The sequence below is a fragment of the Trachurus trachurus genome, assembly GCF_905171665.1.
Source record: "Trachurus trachurus genome assembly, chromosome: 16".
Taxonomy (NCBI): Eukaryota; Metazoa; Chordata; class Actinopteri; order Carangiformes; family Carangidae; genus Trachurus; species Trachurus trachurus.
The window spans coordinates 28,007,365-28,023,757 of record NC_139902.1 but is presented as its reverse complement, the minus strand read 5'-3'; the positions used below and the strand labels follow the sequence as shown (position 1 = coordinate 28,023,757).

Below are 16,393 nucleotides of genomic sequence, written 5' to 3'. Positions count from 1 at the left end.
TAAATATATAAATATAAATATTCACTCCACAGGTGGAAAAGGTGGATCTCACACCTCCATGTTGTCGAAATCACTCACTACTCAGTATATAGTGGATATGCCATTTGAATGTTTAGTGAGTATTAATATACACTTATATATATATATAATGCAGCGTGAGAATGGGGTAACCTTTTCATGCCTTGAATTTTTTGGGAAAATGGTCAGAATCTTTCTCCATCAAGTCGTTGCAATTGACCGATATTTCTGGGCTATTTCTACGCAATCACTCGTTATTTTTTGGCTACATTTATCGACATTACTACAAAATTGACCGTAATTTCAAGACATTACTACGCAATTAATTGGTATTTCTTGGCAATTTTTTTGGACATTACCACGTAATTACCGGCCTGTAAATTAATTAAAGGGTTACCTGCTTTAATTATGCAACGTAAAATCGTAATTAATTAATTTTTCGTGTCCGAAAGTGTCTGTTCATTTTACCGGTGAGCTCACCATATCGTCCTCCATATAGAAATCATTATATAGTGAGTAGAGAGGAGTGAACGAGAGAGTGGTCACACACAGAGCTGGGTCGGCCATGTTTGGGGCCAGGAGCAGCCGCCCTAAAGGAGAACTGATGATGATGATGATGATGATGATGATGATGATGATGTGACGAGGACGTGGACGTGGACTCGGCGGCGGCGCCCGCGGCCTCAGGCGTGCGCCAGCTGGTCGTCCCGCTCCCTGGCTCTCCTCCAGGCCCGCTCCAGCTCCGCCATCACCGGCAGCGGACCCTCGTACATGTTGGTCTTGATCAACCGCAGCTTCTCCTGGTAATCCCTCGGCAGCCCGTTCTGCTGCGCCCCCATCACGATCACCTGTGGCAGGTAATCAATCTATCAGTCAATCAATCTATGTATGTATGTATGTATGTATGTATGTATGTATGTATGTGTGTGTGTGTGTGTGTGTGTGTGTGTGTGTGTGTGTATGCATGCATGCATGCATGCATGCATCTATCTATCTATCTATCTATCTATCTATCTATCTATCTATCTATCTATCTATCTATCTATCTCAGTGTTTCCCCCAGAAAATGTGTTAGTTAAGGTGGTGTCTGTCCTGTTGGCGGGGGGGGGGGGGTGGCGCCGTATTAAAGTTTTGCCACGCGCGCTGCTGTTATGCATGCGCGCTTCTCTGTGGTGTGTATGAGAAGATGCGGAGATGAATGAAGGCGCTCATCCGACGGGGGGGGGTCGCGGCGGCGGGGAATATCGCTACATTTTTATTTTTTTAAGACGTTAGTTTAGGCGGCAGCGCTTTCCTGTTAAGGCGGCCGCCTTAACAGGAAAGCGCTGCGGGAAACCCTCTATCTATCTATCTATCTATCTATCTATCTATCTATCTATCTATCTATCTATCTATCTATCTATCTATCTATCTATCTATCTATTTATCTATCTATCTATCTATCTATCTATCTATCTATCTATCTATCTATCTATCTATCTATCTATCTATCTATCTATCATCTCTCTCTCAATCAATCAATCAATCAATCTATCTATCTATATATATCTCTCTCTATATATCAATATATATCTGTCTGTCTGTCTGTCTGTCTGTCTGTCTGTCTATCTATCTATCTCAATCTATCTATCTATCTTTCAATCAATCGATCGATCGATCAGTCAATCAATCTATCATCATCTTTCTATCTATCATCATCTTTCTATCTATCTCTCTATCTCTCTATCTCTCTATCTATCTATCTATCTATCTATCTATCTATCTATCTATCTATCTATCTATCTATCTATCTATCTATCTATCTATCTATCTATCTATCTACCTACCTGTCGACCAATCACAGCAGACACAGTGAGTAGGGTCATTCATGAAATATGATGTCAAGCTTAGCCCCGCCCCCTCTCTCTCTCTCCGAGCCCATTGTTAAAAAAAACCTTCAGGACTCACAGATCCTCGGGAGTTGATCTTCACAACAAAACTGAAGAAGAAACTTTGTGAAACACACACGCACACACACACATGCAGAGGGAACAATGCTGCGACTCCTGCGTGTGACTCTGTGGACGACGGACAAAGCCTCAGGCATGATCGGAGCTCTCACATGTGCAAAGGAACAATCTGGTCGAGGTCTAACTCGCTGGATGTCAGGGGGGCGTGTCCTGACTGTCCCGACCTGAGGATCACACACACACACACACACACACACACACACACCCAGGTCAGGTGACCAGGGGTGTGTATGTACAGTATGTGTGTGTGTGTGTGTGTGTGTGTGTGTGCAGACTGATCCTATTCCAGATGCTTCACAGAGAGGAGCTGCGGTGGGAGTGAATAGGCGATGACGCCGCTGCCGCCTCTGACCTGATTCGCGATCGTATTGTTTTCGTCTCCTGATGCAAAACAACAACAACAACATCAAAAAAACCTCCACGTTTGACATCACAGAGGTCATTTACACTGTCACCATCCATCCATCCATCAGTCAGTCACGCAACGCGCTGTGGCTGCAGGACGATGTCGAGTCAACAGCAGCTTCCTCATCACACATTAATCACTGCCTATAACTCCATACAGCACATTTATATGATGTTAGATTGTGGATAAGCAGAGGAGGCTACATTTACTCCATTACATTTAGTAGAGTAACTTTTGGGATAAACTGTACTTGTAATAGTAGTATATTGCCTTGCCTTGCCTATTAATGCAGCATACTTTTTACTTTTACTTGAGTATATTTGTGAAGAAGAAACCCATTACATTGAGCTACATTCCACTCGCTACTCGCTGATTCTTTTTATCGATCCAATGCGCGATCTGTTTGTTTTGTTTTGTCAGAGGTACTTTATACTTTACTTTATGTTATTTTGTAAAGATTTCATTTATTTTCTTAGTTGTTAAGTGTTGTTATTTGGCAATATCTGAATTTCTTCATTGCTATTTTATATTTTTGTATATTTGATATTTGATTACATTCATGCGCTGATCATTAAACAAATAAATCAGAGGGTACTCAGCAGTTACTCAGTACTTGAGTAGTTTTTTCACCAAGTACTTTCTTACTCTTACTCAAGTAAATATTTGGATGGCTACTTTTTACTTTTCCTTGAGTAATATTATTCTAAAGTAACAATACTCTTACTTACTTACTACTTAAAATGTTTGGCCACTCTACCCACCTCTGTGGATAAGAGGATCTTTTCAGCTGTGAAATGTACATAATCGGTAACCCTTTAATTTACAGGCCGCTAATTACGTGATAATGTCAAGAAATAACAAGTAATTGCGTCGTAATGTCTAGAAACATAGCGTAGAAATAACGGCAAATTGCAAGGACTTGGTGGAGAACAATTCAGTGCATGAACAGCATGTGTAATCTTTTGCCTTTATGAAAACATGACATTACTATGAAACTGATTGTTATTTCTAGGGTATTTCTTGACATTATCACATAATTAATTGTTATTTCTTGACATTATCACGTAATGAGCGACCTGTAAATTAAAGGGTTACCCATAAAGGGACTAAACTTTTATAAATTAACTTCTTCTAACTGGTTTGGAAACATATTTTTCTCCTATTAATAATAATAATTTTGTCTCAAGTATAAAATATGACTAAGATTTTCATTTAGATGAGCATTACTAGAGGTCACTGTCCTTTAATGAGTCATTTATATGTGAATTAGTAAGTAATTAAAAGGAAGATCCACTTTTAGATTTCAGCTCTGTGTTGTGCGGGGGCTTAAAACCTCAAGTTATGTGTGGTCAAGGTTGCTAAGCGACGTGAAACGGTGCGTCATCCAGGGACCAGACCGTCTCATATGAGTTTGACTGTCTCTCTCACGACGACACAGGGCCTCATGTTCGTAAACTACGTCCTCTGATCTGTGATGATGGAGCAAACCATGAGTTGAACTGATTTACTGAAAATTAAGAGTTGAGTGTCAGAGTTGTTATGTTCAATGAATGATTATTGTATGTGTTGTGCTTTTCCTTTTCTAACTTAATTGAACTGGGAGCTGTAAACTGAACAAACCTGAAACCAGAGGCAAATGCAGAGACTGCTTGCCAAAAAACTGACCCCAAAGGACACGTGCATCAGCGGTTTTGCATGAATTTACCTCTAAAACAACTCTGTCTCGTAACGTTCTGTTATTATCTCATAGCGTGGTGAATGTGCAGGTCACAACTTGTCCACAAGAGAGTTTTGGAGTTGTTGGATATTGTGTATTTGATGAGTTTGATGAGGGAAACCAAGAAATCCCATTAGCCTCCGTAGCGTAGCTCTGAACAGCTCGCGGCTCTGCTCCACCGTTCTAAAAATAGCTTGCACCGACAATTAAAGGTAACGAACCTACTGATATGACTATAGGGATTATGCCAATTTGGCAAAATGTTGAACTATCCCTTTAACCAATGCTTCACACTATAATATAAATTTATTGGAGAAACACCTTTAAAATTGTTTCAGCAGAAATTGACCATTGGAAAATCTACTGCTGGTTTAGTTTAAGACAGATGTTCCTGATAAACTGTCAAATGAATGCTGTGAATGTTTTTCTTTCCATCAACAAATCCAAAAAGACCGAAACCAGCCGTGATCACCTCCTTCCTAGTTGAACAGTGTGTGTGTGTGTGTGTGTGTGTGTGTGCAGCCTGCTGTGAGCCACAGACCTCCACTGCTCACACACATCGGTCTCACTGTGTCTCTGTGTCGACATTTTCCTTCAACACATGCGGCGTCCTGCCGAGGAGCTACAGGAAAACTGATCAATGACTCCTCCCCCTTTATTCTCTGTCCTCTGCCTATGATCAGATTGATCTCACACAAAAGTTAATCTACAGTAGATGAACTCTCTCCTTCAACAGTAAAACGTCTTTTAGTTCATCATCTAATAATGTTGCACGTGATGATAACATATCAGTGTTGATGTGATATTCTGCTGATAGTCTTTCTGTATTTACTGTATGCTCGTATCACAGAGCTCCGAATGCAGGATATCACTTCAATAATAAAGTATTTTCATGCTGCTGTATTATAAAGATCTGTGACTTTCATCCACCGCTGACACTTACGTTTACAGTACGTTTACATGACACTTAAACCGAATTATTGCCTTAATTCGACTATAACTGGACAACTGAGTGCATGTAAACGCGTTAGTCCGACTAATATCGGAGTTCTCCAACTCCGATTAAGACGCCCAGATAATAGGATTGGGATTCAGCTTTGGCATGTACACGCCTTAAAGGGATAGTTTACCCAAAATTCAAATTTCACTCATTATCTACTCACCCTCATGTCGACTAAGGGCTGGGGGAATTTTCAGAGTCCTCCGTGCCTTCTTGGAGTTACGGGGGGGTCCGCGCAGCACTGCATGTCCATATAATGGTTGTGAATGGTGCTCACTTTTCTTCGTCCAAAAAGACACAACAAAAAACATCCAAATACCTCCATGCTGCTCGTCTGTAATGTCCCTCTTGTATTGAAGCCCCGACATGAGAAATTGTTCCGCCGGTCAGTGCAAATCACGCGAGATTTGCACAGACACAGGAAGAGCAGTGAACTGAGACACTGGGAGCTTCCGCTACAAACAAGCTTAAAACATAGACTTATTTAATTTTTTTCTGAACAATTTCTCATGTCGGGGCTTCAATACAAGAGGGACATTACAGACGAGCAGTATGGAGGTATTTGAATTGTTTTTTGGTGTGTCTTTTTGGACGAAGAAAAGTGAGCACCATTCACAACCACTATATGGACATGCAGTGCTGCACGGAGCCCCGCTGTTACTCAGAGAAGGCACGGAGGACTCTGAAACTTCTCCCAGCCCTTAGTCCACATGAGGGTGAGTAGATAATGAGTGGAGAGGAGAGGAGAGGAGAGGAGAAGAGAGGAGAGCGAGCGGTCAAGTCGGGTCGTGTCTTACCTGCAGGTACTGAGGCGACGGCGGGGCGTACACACAGCTGTTCATTATGTAGGTGCGACAGTTGAGCTCCTGGCCTTTTGTCTTCACTGGGAGCTCCACGGGACTGTAGGCGCCTAATGTCACGTTCTCCTGACTGGGTGCACACACACACACACACACACACACACACACACACACACACACACACACACACACACACACACACACACACACACACACACACACACACACACACACACACACACACACACACACACACACGAACACAGACACACACATGTTGGATGTCAGTATCACAGGAAAACACCAGGGCCGAGTTGTTCCAAGGTAATCTGATCGGATTTTGGATAATGGATTGGATCAAATCTTGAAAATGGGTTGTTCAAAACTAAAACACGGATTCTGAGATCGGATTAGATCACGTGATCTTGGTTTTAATTGAATTAAATTCAAACTGGTCAAATAAACATTGATATTTTGCACCTGATTTTTTAATTTTAGTGTTAAAGAAAATAAAGTTAACTTTTTGATTATTTTGGAAAAATAAAATAACTTTCCCCCAACTACTGGATAATTAAATGAAAATTGAAATTTGTATTTTGAAGTTTGAATTATAAACACATGGAACAATATTCACAATGTGTTTGACTAATCTACTGCAAATTTGTTTAGTTTTTTATTTATTTGTTGCAGGTCAGATAACGTCTGGCTGTTTAAAAGACATGGAAGAAACAAAAAACAGCACAGAAAACAATAAATACACCCCATTTTAAAATAAACACACTGTGAGTGACCCCATGCTGCTGTTGTACCTGTTGTTTACCTACCCATCAGGCTTCAGTGTGATGCACAGTCACATTTAGAGCACTCATTATCTGGATTTGGTCATCTTGAAAAGTTTTGATCTGGATGAGACCGATCCAATCCAACTTTGCTTTGAACAACTGGGATAAAAGTAAAGACGGTTCACGTGATCCTGGATAGCAAAAAAAGAGGATTTCAAATTTTTTCACAGTTTGATCCAGATTAAACCTTTTGAACAACTGAGGCCAGTACATCCGTCAAATACATTGTGATATTTTTCCATGTGTTTCAAATTCAAACTTCAAATTTCAAACTCCAGCTTTAAATTTCATTTCATTTGTGGAATCATCAAAAGTTCACTTTATTTACTTATTTAAAATCAGGTGCAAAATATAAATCAATAAATGTATAATACTACATTATAAATGTTGTTTATTTGACCAGTTTGAATTTAAATGAATGAAATGAAATCCATCCTGATTCCACCAAACTGTTGGGATCAGAATAATCCTGATTATTTTGGATCAAAGTTTTATTGAACCTCCTAAAAACTTTGGAACAACACAAACTGAGGATTTGATTAAGATTAAAACCAAGATTGGATCACGTGATCTAAAATGATCTCAGAATCAGTTTTTAGTTTTGAACAACCTTTTTTTTAAAACATTTTTTTAAAGATTTGACCCAATCCATTATCCAGTATCCAATCAGATCACCTTTTGAACAACTGGGCTCCTGGAGGTTAAAGCAGAAGTAAGCGATATTTTTGTGTTAATATAAGTCTTAAATAGTTATATCTTCCGACAGCAATCACTTACATAGAGAGTTTGGACCGAAACACGGGTCTGTCAGTCACTCTGCTCTGCTCTGAGCCGAGGAGAAAACTTTTCTCGTATCCTACAAGTTTTATCCAATGAGGAGAGAGAACGGCATGCAGGGCTGTGTGTGCAGCCAAGGGATGCGCCTGAATGTGGTGACGTAGGGACGAGGACCAATGGATCCATGACGAGGGCGGGGGCTGCTAACTCCGTCGGCTGACAAGAAGTTATGGTGCGTTCAGGGCAGCCCGTAACTCGTGGTTTTCCGACCTGTGAAGTCGTACCAGTTCGATCTGGTACGAGTTCACAGGTCGGAAGTTACGAGTGGCCGTTATAGTGACTTTCACCGGTAAAACAGGTCGGAGAAACACGAGTGGGTTGCCTGGAACGCTACAAAGTCGTAAGTCGTGACTTGAAGCTGTAATTTACGGTTTCAAAAGCCTGCCTGGAACGCAGCATTAGCCAAAACGACCGGATCGCTTACTTCTGCTTTAAATTGAGTAGAGCTGTCATAATGGGACCTTCACCTGTCTAGAGACTCCAGATCGGACATGTTCATCCTCCAGACGACGCCCCACACCTCGTCACCTGGGCTGTTCTCTATGGTGGCCACGCCTCCGTGCCACCGGTCGCTGGCCAGGCCTTTGTGGTTCCCAAACACCAGCCTATAGTCCTGAAAGGGAGAAAAACAAAAGAAGTCATGAGGACGTAGAGTATGTGCGGCTGAGAAGAGCCGATCAATCACACTGAGGCGTTGGTACCTTCAGCCGGGCGACGCAGTGAACGGTGGCGGAGGGGTTCTTGAGCTGGAGCCGCTCCTTCAGGAGGTTGCTGCCGTATGCAAAGTAGAGGAAGGTGTAGTTGTTCTCCATGTTGTCAGCAGGCTGTGGCAGGAGGAGGAGGAGGAGGAGGAGGAGGAGGAGGTGGAGGAGGCGGAGATGAAGAAGTGGAGAGCCGAGCTGAGCCACAGCTGAGCGTCGGGAGGAGCGGAGGTGCAGGTGAGAGAGCGGGGGACTGAAATGAAGCTGTGGCCTTCCAGCACTCACAAACCATTCTCATGCTAATCCCCCCGCGCTGCCACCGAGCGCTATTCACGCGCACAATACACAGTTTGCCTCGTGTGTTGAGCCAACAGCAGAGAGCACACACACACACACTCACTCATATACACACATACACACACACAGAAATCTGGACAGCATGTAAACAACAGACACAGTAGCAACCGGAAACGAGTCAAATACGATTTCTGCAACACAGCAATAAAAGCCCTGTTACGAAACACTGGATGACTTTTACTTTGAAACAATTACAGGAAGTGTTGGGTCAAAACTATAAACTGTAAATAAATGAGGCCTCGTAATAAAAAACACCACTATGACCAATACACCACATATTAATCAAAACGGGGATTAGAAATAAGGGCCTCAAATAACCAAATAGACGACACGACAAAATAAATATAGTTTTCAGTTTATTATAACTCAATAAATTAGAATATCATGGAAAAGTTCATTTACATCAGTAATTCAATTAAAAAAAGTGAAACCAGGTTTCTACACATTTGACAATGTGTATCATGTAAATAAATTATGCAATTAATCATTTGTTTTCATTATTTTGAATTTGTGTGCCATTATGTCACCAAATAATTTCCAGCGCACACAAAATAATTAACCCAAATAACTTAGATCACACCAAACCCAGATGAGTATTAAGATAAATATATTTCCATGTAATAGTTTCCATTTTCCATACTTTTCCAGACCTGGAAAAGTATAAAATCAAATTCCATACTTTTCCATACTTGCATAGGAACCCTGTGAAACCAATACATTATATAGATCCATTACACACAGAATGAAACAGTTAATGTCTTTATTTATTTGATTTCTTTTAAGTGTAATGGTTATGGCTTCACATTTAATGAAGACCTAAAATTCAGTATCTCAAAAAAAAAGAGGAATATTACAACCATTAAAAAAAGCACTTTAAATATGGAAATGTTGGCCTTTTGAAAAGTATTCTCATTTATATGCTCAATACTTGGTTGAGGCTATTTGACTTTAGATTTTTCCATTAGGCTATATTCAAATTTATTGAGATGCACCTGTATATTTACCGTCATGTGGTTGTCAGCCTCCACCAGTAGTTTCCATTGGGATATCGTATCCAAGAAGACAGGAGGGACAAGTTGAACCTATAGAGTAAAAGTAGTGAAATTGAATTTGAGATGTACATCAGTTACATTTTGTAGTAGTTTTTTAGACAACAGAAAAAAAACAGAGGAGCCACTGACACCAAAACGCCCAAATGTGTGAAGATGCTCAAAACTGATGCGTACACATGGCAATTTTTGATGGTTTTTATGTTTAAATAAGTTGTTTTCTGTCTTAAAATGTACAAATTTGATGCTTTAATGTGGACGTCAGAACAGAACACACTGTGCTAAGGCTCCAGCTTTGTGTTTTTATCTTTTTATGTTGATGTGCGTTTGTTTTGTTGTTTTTTATCTATTCTGTTTTATAAATATTTTTTGTTAAGGGGAACAGTATTTAATTTTTCATGTATATTGGTGCAAAATCTGTGGCCTAACTAGCCTGTATGTAAAACAAAAAAGGTTTTCTATAATAAGTGGATGCAGCAGAGTTAATGTGTTACAGGAAATGTGTTTTTCCCTTCCTTTTGTAATTTTCCCCTGTGTTTTTTTTTCTTTACGGCAGATCACTGTGTATATCTTAACTTGAAGCAGGAACTGCTTTTACCTCCGTGGTTTTACCCGGTCATTAACCTTACACGCCTCTGTCTCATGAAAACCATCCAGCAGCCACATGTGACCGACGATGAGTCATCACGTCTTTGTCATACTCAGCTACAGAGGATAATAAACATGTATTTTGTCCGTATCACTGTAAAACCACTCACACAATTTCAAATAAAAAACAGAGTACAGTACAAACACGCCACAGTGACACACATGCTTCTTGTGTGTGTGTGTGTGTGTGTTTGCTTCACAATTACTGTAATTTTATAACATTCGCTCTGCGGATCAGCACATTCCTGCTACTGTACCTTGACAGCTTCTTGTGTGTGTGTGTGTGTGTGTGTGTTTGTGTGTGTGTGTTACAGACGTCGACTGACTCTGCCGGTGTGAGTGTTGTACTTTACACTGTATCACCCCATGCAGAAAACCAAACCAGTGTGTGTATGTGTGTGTGTGTCGGTGAGCTTTAACGGTCTTTAAAGGATGATTGCGTGGGAGTATTTATTGTTATACTTGATAACAAACAGATGATCAGTCACTGCTCATTGTCATCTTATCTAATGTGTTTAGAGTTTATTATTTAAAGGCTGCGGATGGTTTGATATCTCAGCAGGCTCTCGTCAATCATCTGGTGACAAAGTCTGATCAGATTAATAATAAACTGTTTATCCTGCTCAGGGTCACAAACATCACTGAGGAGCCTCTCATTAGCCAGCTCATGCCAATGACTGATAGATACCACAATTAAACATTAACACGCCCGCTGCTTCACTCATAAATTAAACTGACTCAGTAATTGTTGTACGTATTAATAACATGTATAAATCAATAAACTAAATACGTACACGCCTTTTTTTTTTTTCCGCTAACAAGCACTGGTCAAAAGTGAAGGCACTTTTCCAAAACATCTTTTCATTGTATTTAGTAGGCTAAAGTATGTGTGACAGTGAATGAATGAACCTGAATGAATGAATGAATGAATGAATGAATGAATGAATGAATGAATGAATGAATGAATGAGTACATTCACAAATGTAAACATCCTGTGCTGTGAACCATGTTTCCAAACAAAATCACTCTGTAGTCGCTCCCCTTTTTTTTTCTGTTTGTCAGCAAAAAACAGGACACCTGTGTTGGCTTTCTGCGAACATAACCACCTGTAATAATTACCTCATTTGATTGTAAGTATTCTTTAAATATGCTTTGATGGTGTGATGATTTCAGGTTTGACCAATGTATAATAGCAAAAAAACAAACACCCTACCCCTAACCCATTTAAAACATAAACACATTAGGATTTAGTGTGCGAACCTTATGTAAACATAGATAGCTAAGCATTCAGATAGCATTCACACACACAGTTCAGGACTGCAGGCTAACTTTTTTTTTTCACAAGGAGCACAGTGGCCCCCTAACTTAAAATTTTAGGAGCAGAAAATTTAGGGGCGGACATCGTAAATCGACTTGCAAAGCAAATATTCACATTTCCTTTTCATTCTTGATCCTCACACACACATTGGACTGACACCTGTAATGACAGATACCAGATTCGCCTTTTCCACTTTTAACCAGTGTTAAAACAACGAAAAAACAAAACAAAACAAAACTGCTAATTTACTGGCTGCACATGCACACAAGTAGATGAAGAATTAACTTGCACTGTCTCAAATCTTAGGGGCAAAATGCCTCCATTTTGGGGCAGTCTGGAGCTGGCCTGCAGCTTGGTAGCATTAGCTCAGCAGTGAGTGAGTCTGTGTATGTGTAATGTGTATGTGTGTGTGTTTACCGCAGAAACTAGATTAGATAATATGATAGTACCATAATTTGAAATATTAAAAATATCAGATATTACAGTGAGTATTATGCTATAAGTTAGGCTACTTACAGCTAAACAAAACAAAACAAAAACATCAGGCTTTACCGTGCTAGCAGTATCCTATAGACCAGAGGTCTTCAACAGGGGGTCCGTGACCCCTAGGCGGTCTGCGGAGGTGCTGCAGGGGGATTTCTGGTGGATTAGACAATGTTTTATATCTTTTAGTTTCCACATTTGTTTCAAATAAAAACGTCAATTTGAATAGCTCGAGTGCATGATTATCATGCAGTTGACAGACATTGTTGATACTGATATTGGCATTAAAAATGGCAGAAGCATGGCTGCCCTACTCACTGCACCTTGTACACTTTACGTTTAAAATAAAAACATAATATGAATCTGTATATTATTTGAATAGCTTAGTATTGAATGCACAATAACAAGCTGAATTTATACATGGTACTGGGCCCAGTTTAATATAAAACACTAGTGGGTCTCTGCTCCATCTCTTAATCATTTGGGGGGTCTTTGGCCTGAAAAACGTTGAAGACACCTGATGTAAACATAATGTAAACAGAGAATGCTAACAGATTAGCTCAGTTAGCATTCCCCAAACCACTACAGTAGCTCCGGTAGCTAACGTTAGCTCATTAATGGGTGAATCTGTGCGTGACAAACAACAGAAACCCGTTTAATTTATACAAAACACTAAACACTTCAATATTACAAACACTCAGTACGGATTAATGACGGTACTAAACTTACACTTTGAGTTGACAATTTCTCCGTAGTCCAGGGAGACGGAGCCGCGGCGCTGTTGGTTACTATAGTAACAGGTGCATTCTCTCACTCTAGGACCCCACAGAGCAACCTGGGCTGACCAAAGCGGTGCCTGACGATAAATAACAACACTTTTCCTAATGTAATGAGGAATTCATGGCAGTAAATCTCAATTTCATTCGGTTCACATGCCTAATAAAAAATTATCTATGAAACTGGAACCATTATTGAATGAATGAATGAATGAATGAATGAATGAAAGATTATTTAAACTCAGAATAAAAAAGAACAACAGTAAAATACAAGACAACAACGCAAAATAAAACAATGAAACTTAACAATTATTTATGATCAAAAGGATGTTTAATCAATCTATATCTGTAGGCTATATGATTACTAATACTGTACATGTGTTAGTGAAATATCAAAAATTAGGGAATAATGGACTCCATTTATATTTAAATATATTTCAGATATATGAAAATACGTGTAGCTAATATGTAGGCTATAATAGTTATATACATGATATATATGTATGTATTATTACACATTACACATTAGTTGCATCTTTAAGGATGAGTGAATTACCTTCATCAGTGTTTCTCATCTGTCCCAGATGATGCAGAAATGAACTGACGAACCTTTGAACACTCATTAAGAAACATCCATCCTGTTGGGAAAGAATAAACCCTGTAATTGTTACAGTAACAAATGATGTAGTTTTTCTTCACTTTAGATTTTAATGGTGCCGCCTGGCTTTGCTCAGCAGATGGCAGCATGTACACAATGATGCAGTTTCCACACATTACCCACAGTGTGTCCTGTAAAAGTTTACAAAATCTTAAATACTGCCAAAGATTAAACCTCTAACAGTGTACTGTTGTAATTAGAGCAGATTGAGCCAAGTAGCTTCAGAGACAATGAGTAACAAAACTCTCAGACTTTTTATCCTTGAGATTCTGACTTTTTTCTCAGAAATTCTGAGTTTTTATCTTAGAATCTTTTAACAAAAATCTCCGTTGTTGGTCCTAATGCTCTTCCATATGTGATATGTAGGTACGCAGCAGTACACCCACTTCAAATGCATTAATATTTCAGTATACTCACTAAGACAAAATGATGTGATACACACAGCACAGCAGCTTTGATAAGAGATGTTTATTTTAAACAAATATACAGAGCTTAACTCCCAGGACCAGCCCCCTCTGGGAACTATACTGTCTACAGTCAAGTGTTGCATAGGTTTGTTTGTTGGGTGCACGCCGGTCCGATGGAGGACAAGGTGTTTGAGTTGTGTCTGGTCTAAACTACTCGATGACTCTGCAGAACCGCCCACAAAAAGACAAAAACACATCGGATACAGACCCTGATAAGTGGAGTCAGTGAATGGAAATAAATTCACTTCTAATTGAGATAAATGGACGTTCTTATTGATTTAAATGAAAAGTCAGCTGCTGTAAATACAGTAAATAGGCTACAACAAAATAAACAGGAGTTTCTCACTTACAGTCAGTGATAATGGGAACCAAGTGGTTTAATTGTCTCACCATGAGTTATATTAGACTTTATAAGAAGCTTTAACTATAAGCTGGAAATAAACTAAGACTCTAAAGAAACAACTCACTGTGAGTTCTGCTGTCTGTCGACGTGTTAAAACATCATTTGTGATACAATACAGTGCTGTTATAGCAGAGAGTCATGAGTTCACCTTCGCTGCAGTAGTATTTCAGAGGCACATATCCTGATTATCTGACCCGGACACAGAGAAGCACGAGGACGAGGAGAGACGAAGACGAAGACGAAGAGGAGGGAGGAGGAGAAGGAGTGTTTTGTTTTTTTTCCTCTGCACTGACCCGTTAAAGCTGAAACCTGTTGTCTCCATCTCTGAGTGAATGTTCAGCTGGTTGGATGTGAACAGCTGAGCGTCTTCTGCAGATGAAAACTGTGACTGTGAACTTTGACATGAAGAGATTAGCTCAGATTTTAAAGTGTACATTAGTTCACACATTCACATTGACATAACACACACACACACACACACACACACACACACACACACACACACACACACACACACACACACACACACACACACACACACACACACAAATATGGGTCATCCTATGGAAATGTCAGTTTTTCTGTCATTCGACTTTACAGCACTATCACACTTTATTGTTACAATTTATTGATATAAAGTACAAATTTAATGTTATTTGAATAGTTTAACCTTATTGAACCATCAATCTGGGATTATATGTCTCTTAATCACTTACATAAAATAATAAATTCATCCATATCATGATCTATAGAAGGTGAGTTTTTGACTCTGGGGTCAAAAACTTGTGTTTTTTATGATTTAAACTGCAATAAATGTGCGAATAACGATCAAATATATGATGTAAAAGACGTACAAAACTGAAATGCCAAATAAATATTATGCAGAAATGTAATAAAAGAAGCAATCCTCTCGATTTATGTCACTGGTGATACCACATAACAAAACTCTTATTTTGAAATTATATTAAAAATTCTGATTTTCATCATAGTTTAATGTGGAGCTTTTGCGCAAAGTCACTGGTTTGCCACACTTTATTCTTTGGGAATTGCAACAAAAAAGAATACAAATTGATTAAATACTGATTGACAACATGTGGTTTGATGCTTTTTACTTTAGAAAACACATTTTTCATGAAAACTGTAACACCAGTGACTCCAGATACTTGAGTTCATTTGCATATGATATACCTAAAGTGATGACAAGACAGTAGGCTACATGTGAACAAAACAAAACATTTTTTAATCATTATTTTGTCCTTTATGTGTATCCATACGCCCTATGAGTTAAATAATTAAGTGGCTTAAGTGTAGATGTCAAAATAAAATACATCAATAACCTTCAAAAATGGATGTTTCTATAGGATGACCCATATAAAGTCCACTAGTGAGCCAAAACATTATGATACGAAGGTCACACGACCTCACACACACACACACACGCGCACACACACACTGTGACACCGACACCTGCTCCTTCTTCCTCCTCCTACATCCAGCACTGTTTTTTCTTTTTTTAACCGATGAGGATGATGTGTTCACTGACAGTTATAATAAACCAGAGTTGTGAGAGTTGATCCCTTCCCCTGTGAGGAGGAGGAGGAGTCTCCTCCGTGTCGCAGCGCGTCGTCGTCGTATCTACTGTACAGAGAATTGTGCAAATCCATCATGACACCTGTTGAGTTGTGCAAACGGCTGAAACATCGTGAGAGGCAGTAGCTGAGTCCTGTTGTTAGCGTGTGTGGAAACTTGTTGTCACATCTTGTCTCAAAGGACAAGAAAGGACAGGACAGGACAGGACAGGACAGGACAGGACAAGAAAGGACAGTCAGTGTGTCCACCGTCCACTGGAAGTCTTTGGGTCTTTGGCACCTCTTCTTCTGGCACAAGTCAAGTCCCGATCGCCC

General features: G+C 39.5%; 1 protein-coding gene across 1 annotated transcript; it reads right to left on the bottom strand.

Annotated features, from left to right (window-relative positions):
* Positions 1-701: 701 nt before the first annotated feature.
* Positions 702-8,441, bottom strand: ggctb (gamma-glutamylcyclotransferase b; the record flags this gene model as incomplete). Its single annotated transcript, XM_083990334.1, has 4 exons — positions 702-866; positions 5,948-6,080; positions 8,097-8,242; positions 8,331-8,441. 4 exons carry the CDS (start codon positions 8,439-8,441, stop codon positions 702-704), a joined length of 555 nt encoding a protein of 184 aa, XP_083846460.1.
* Positions 8,442-16,393: the final 7,952 nt, after the last annotated feature.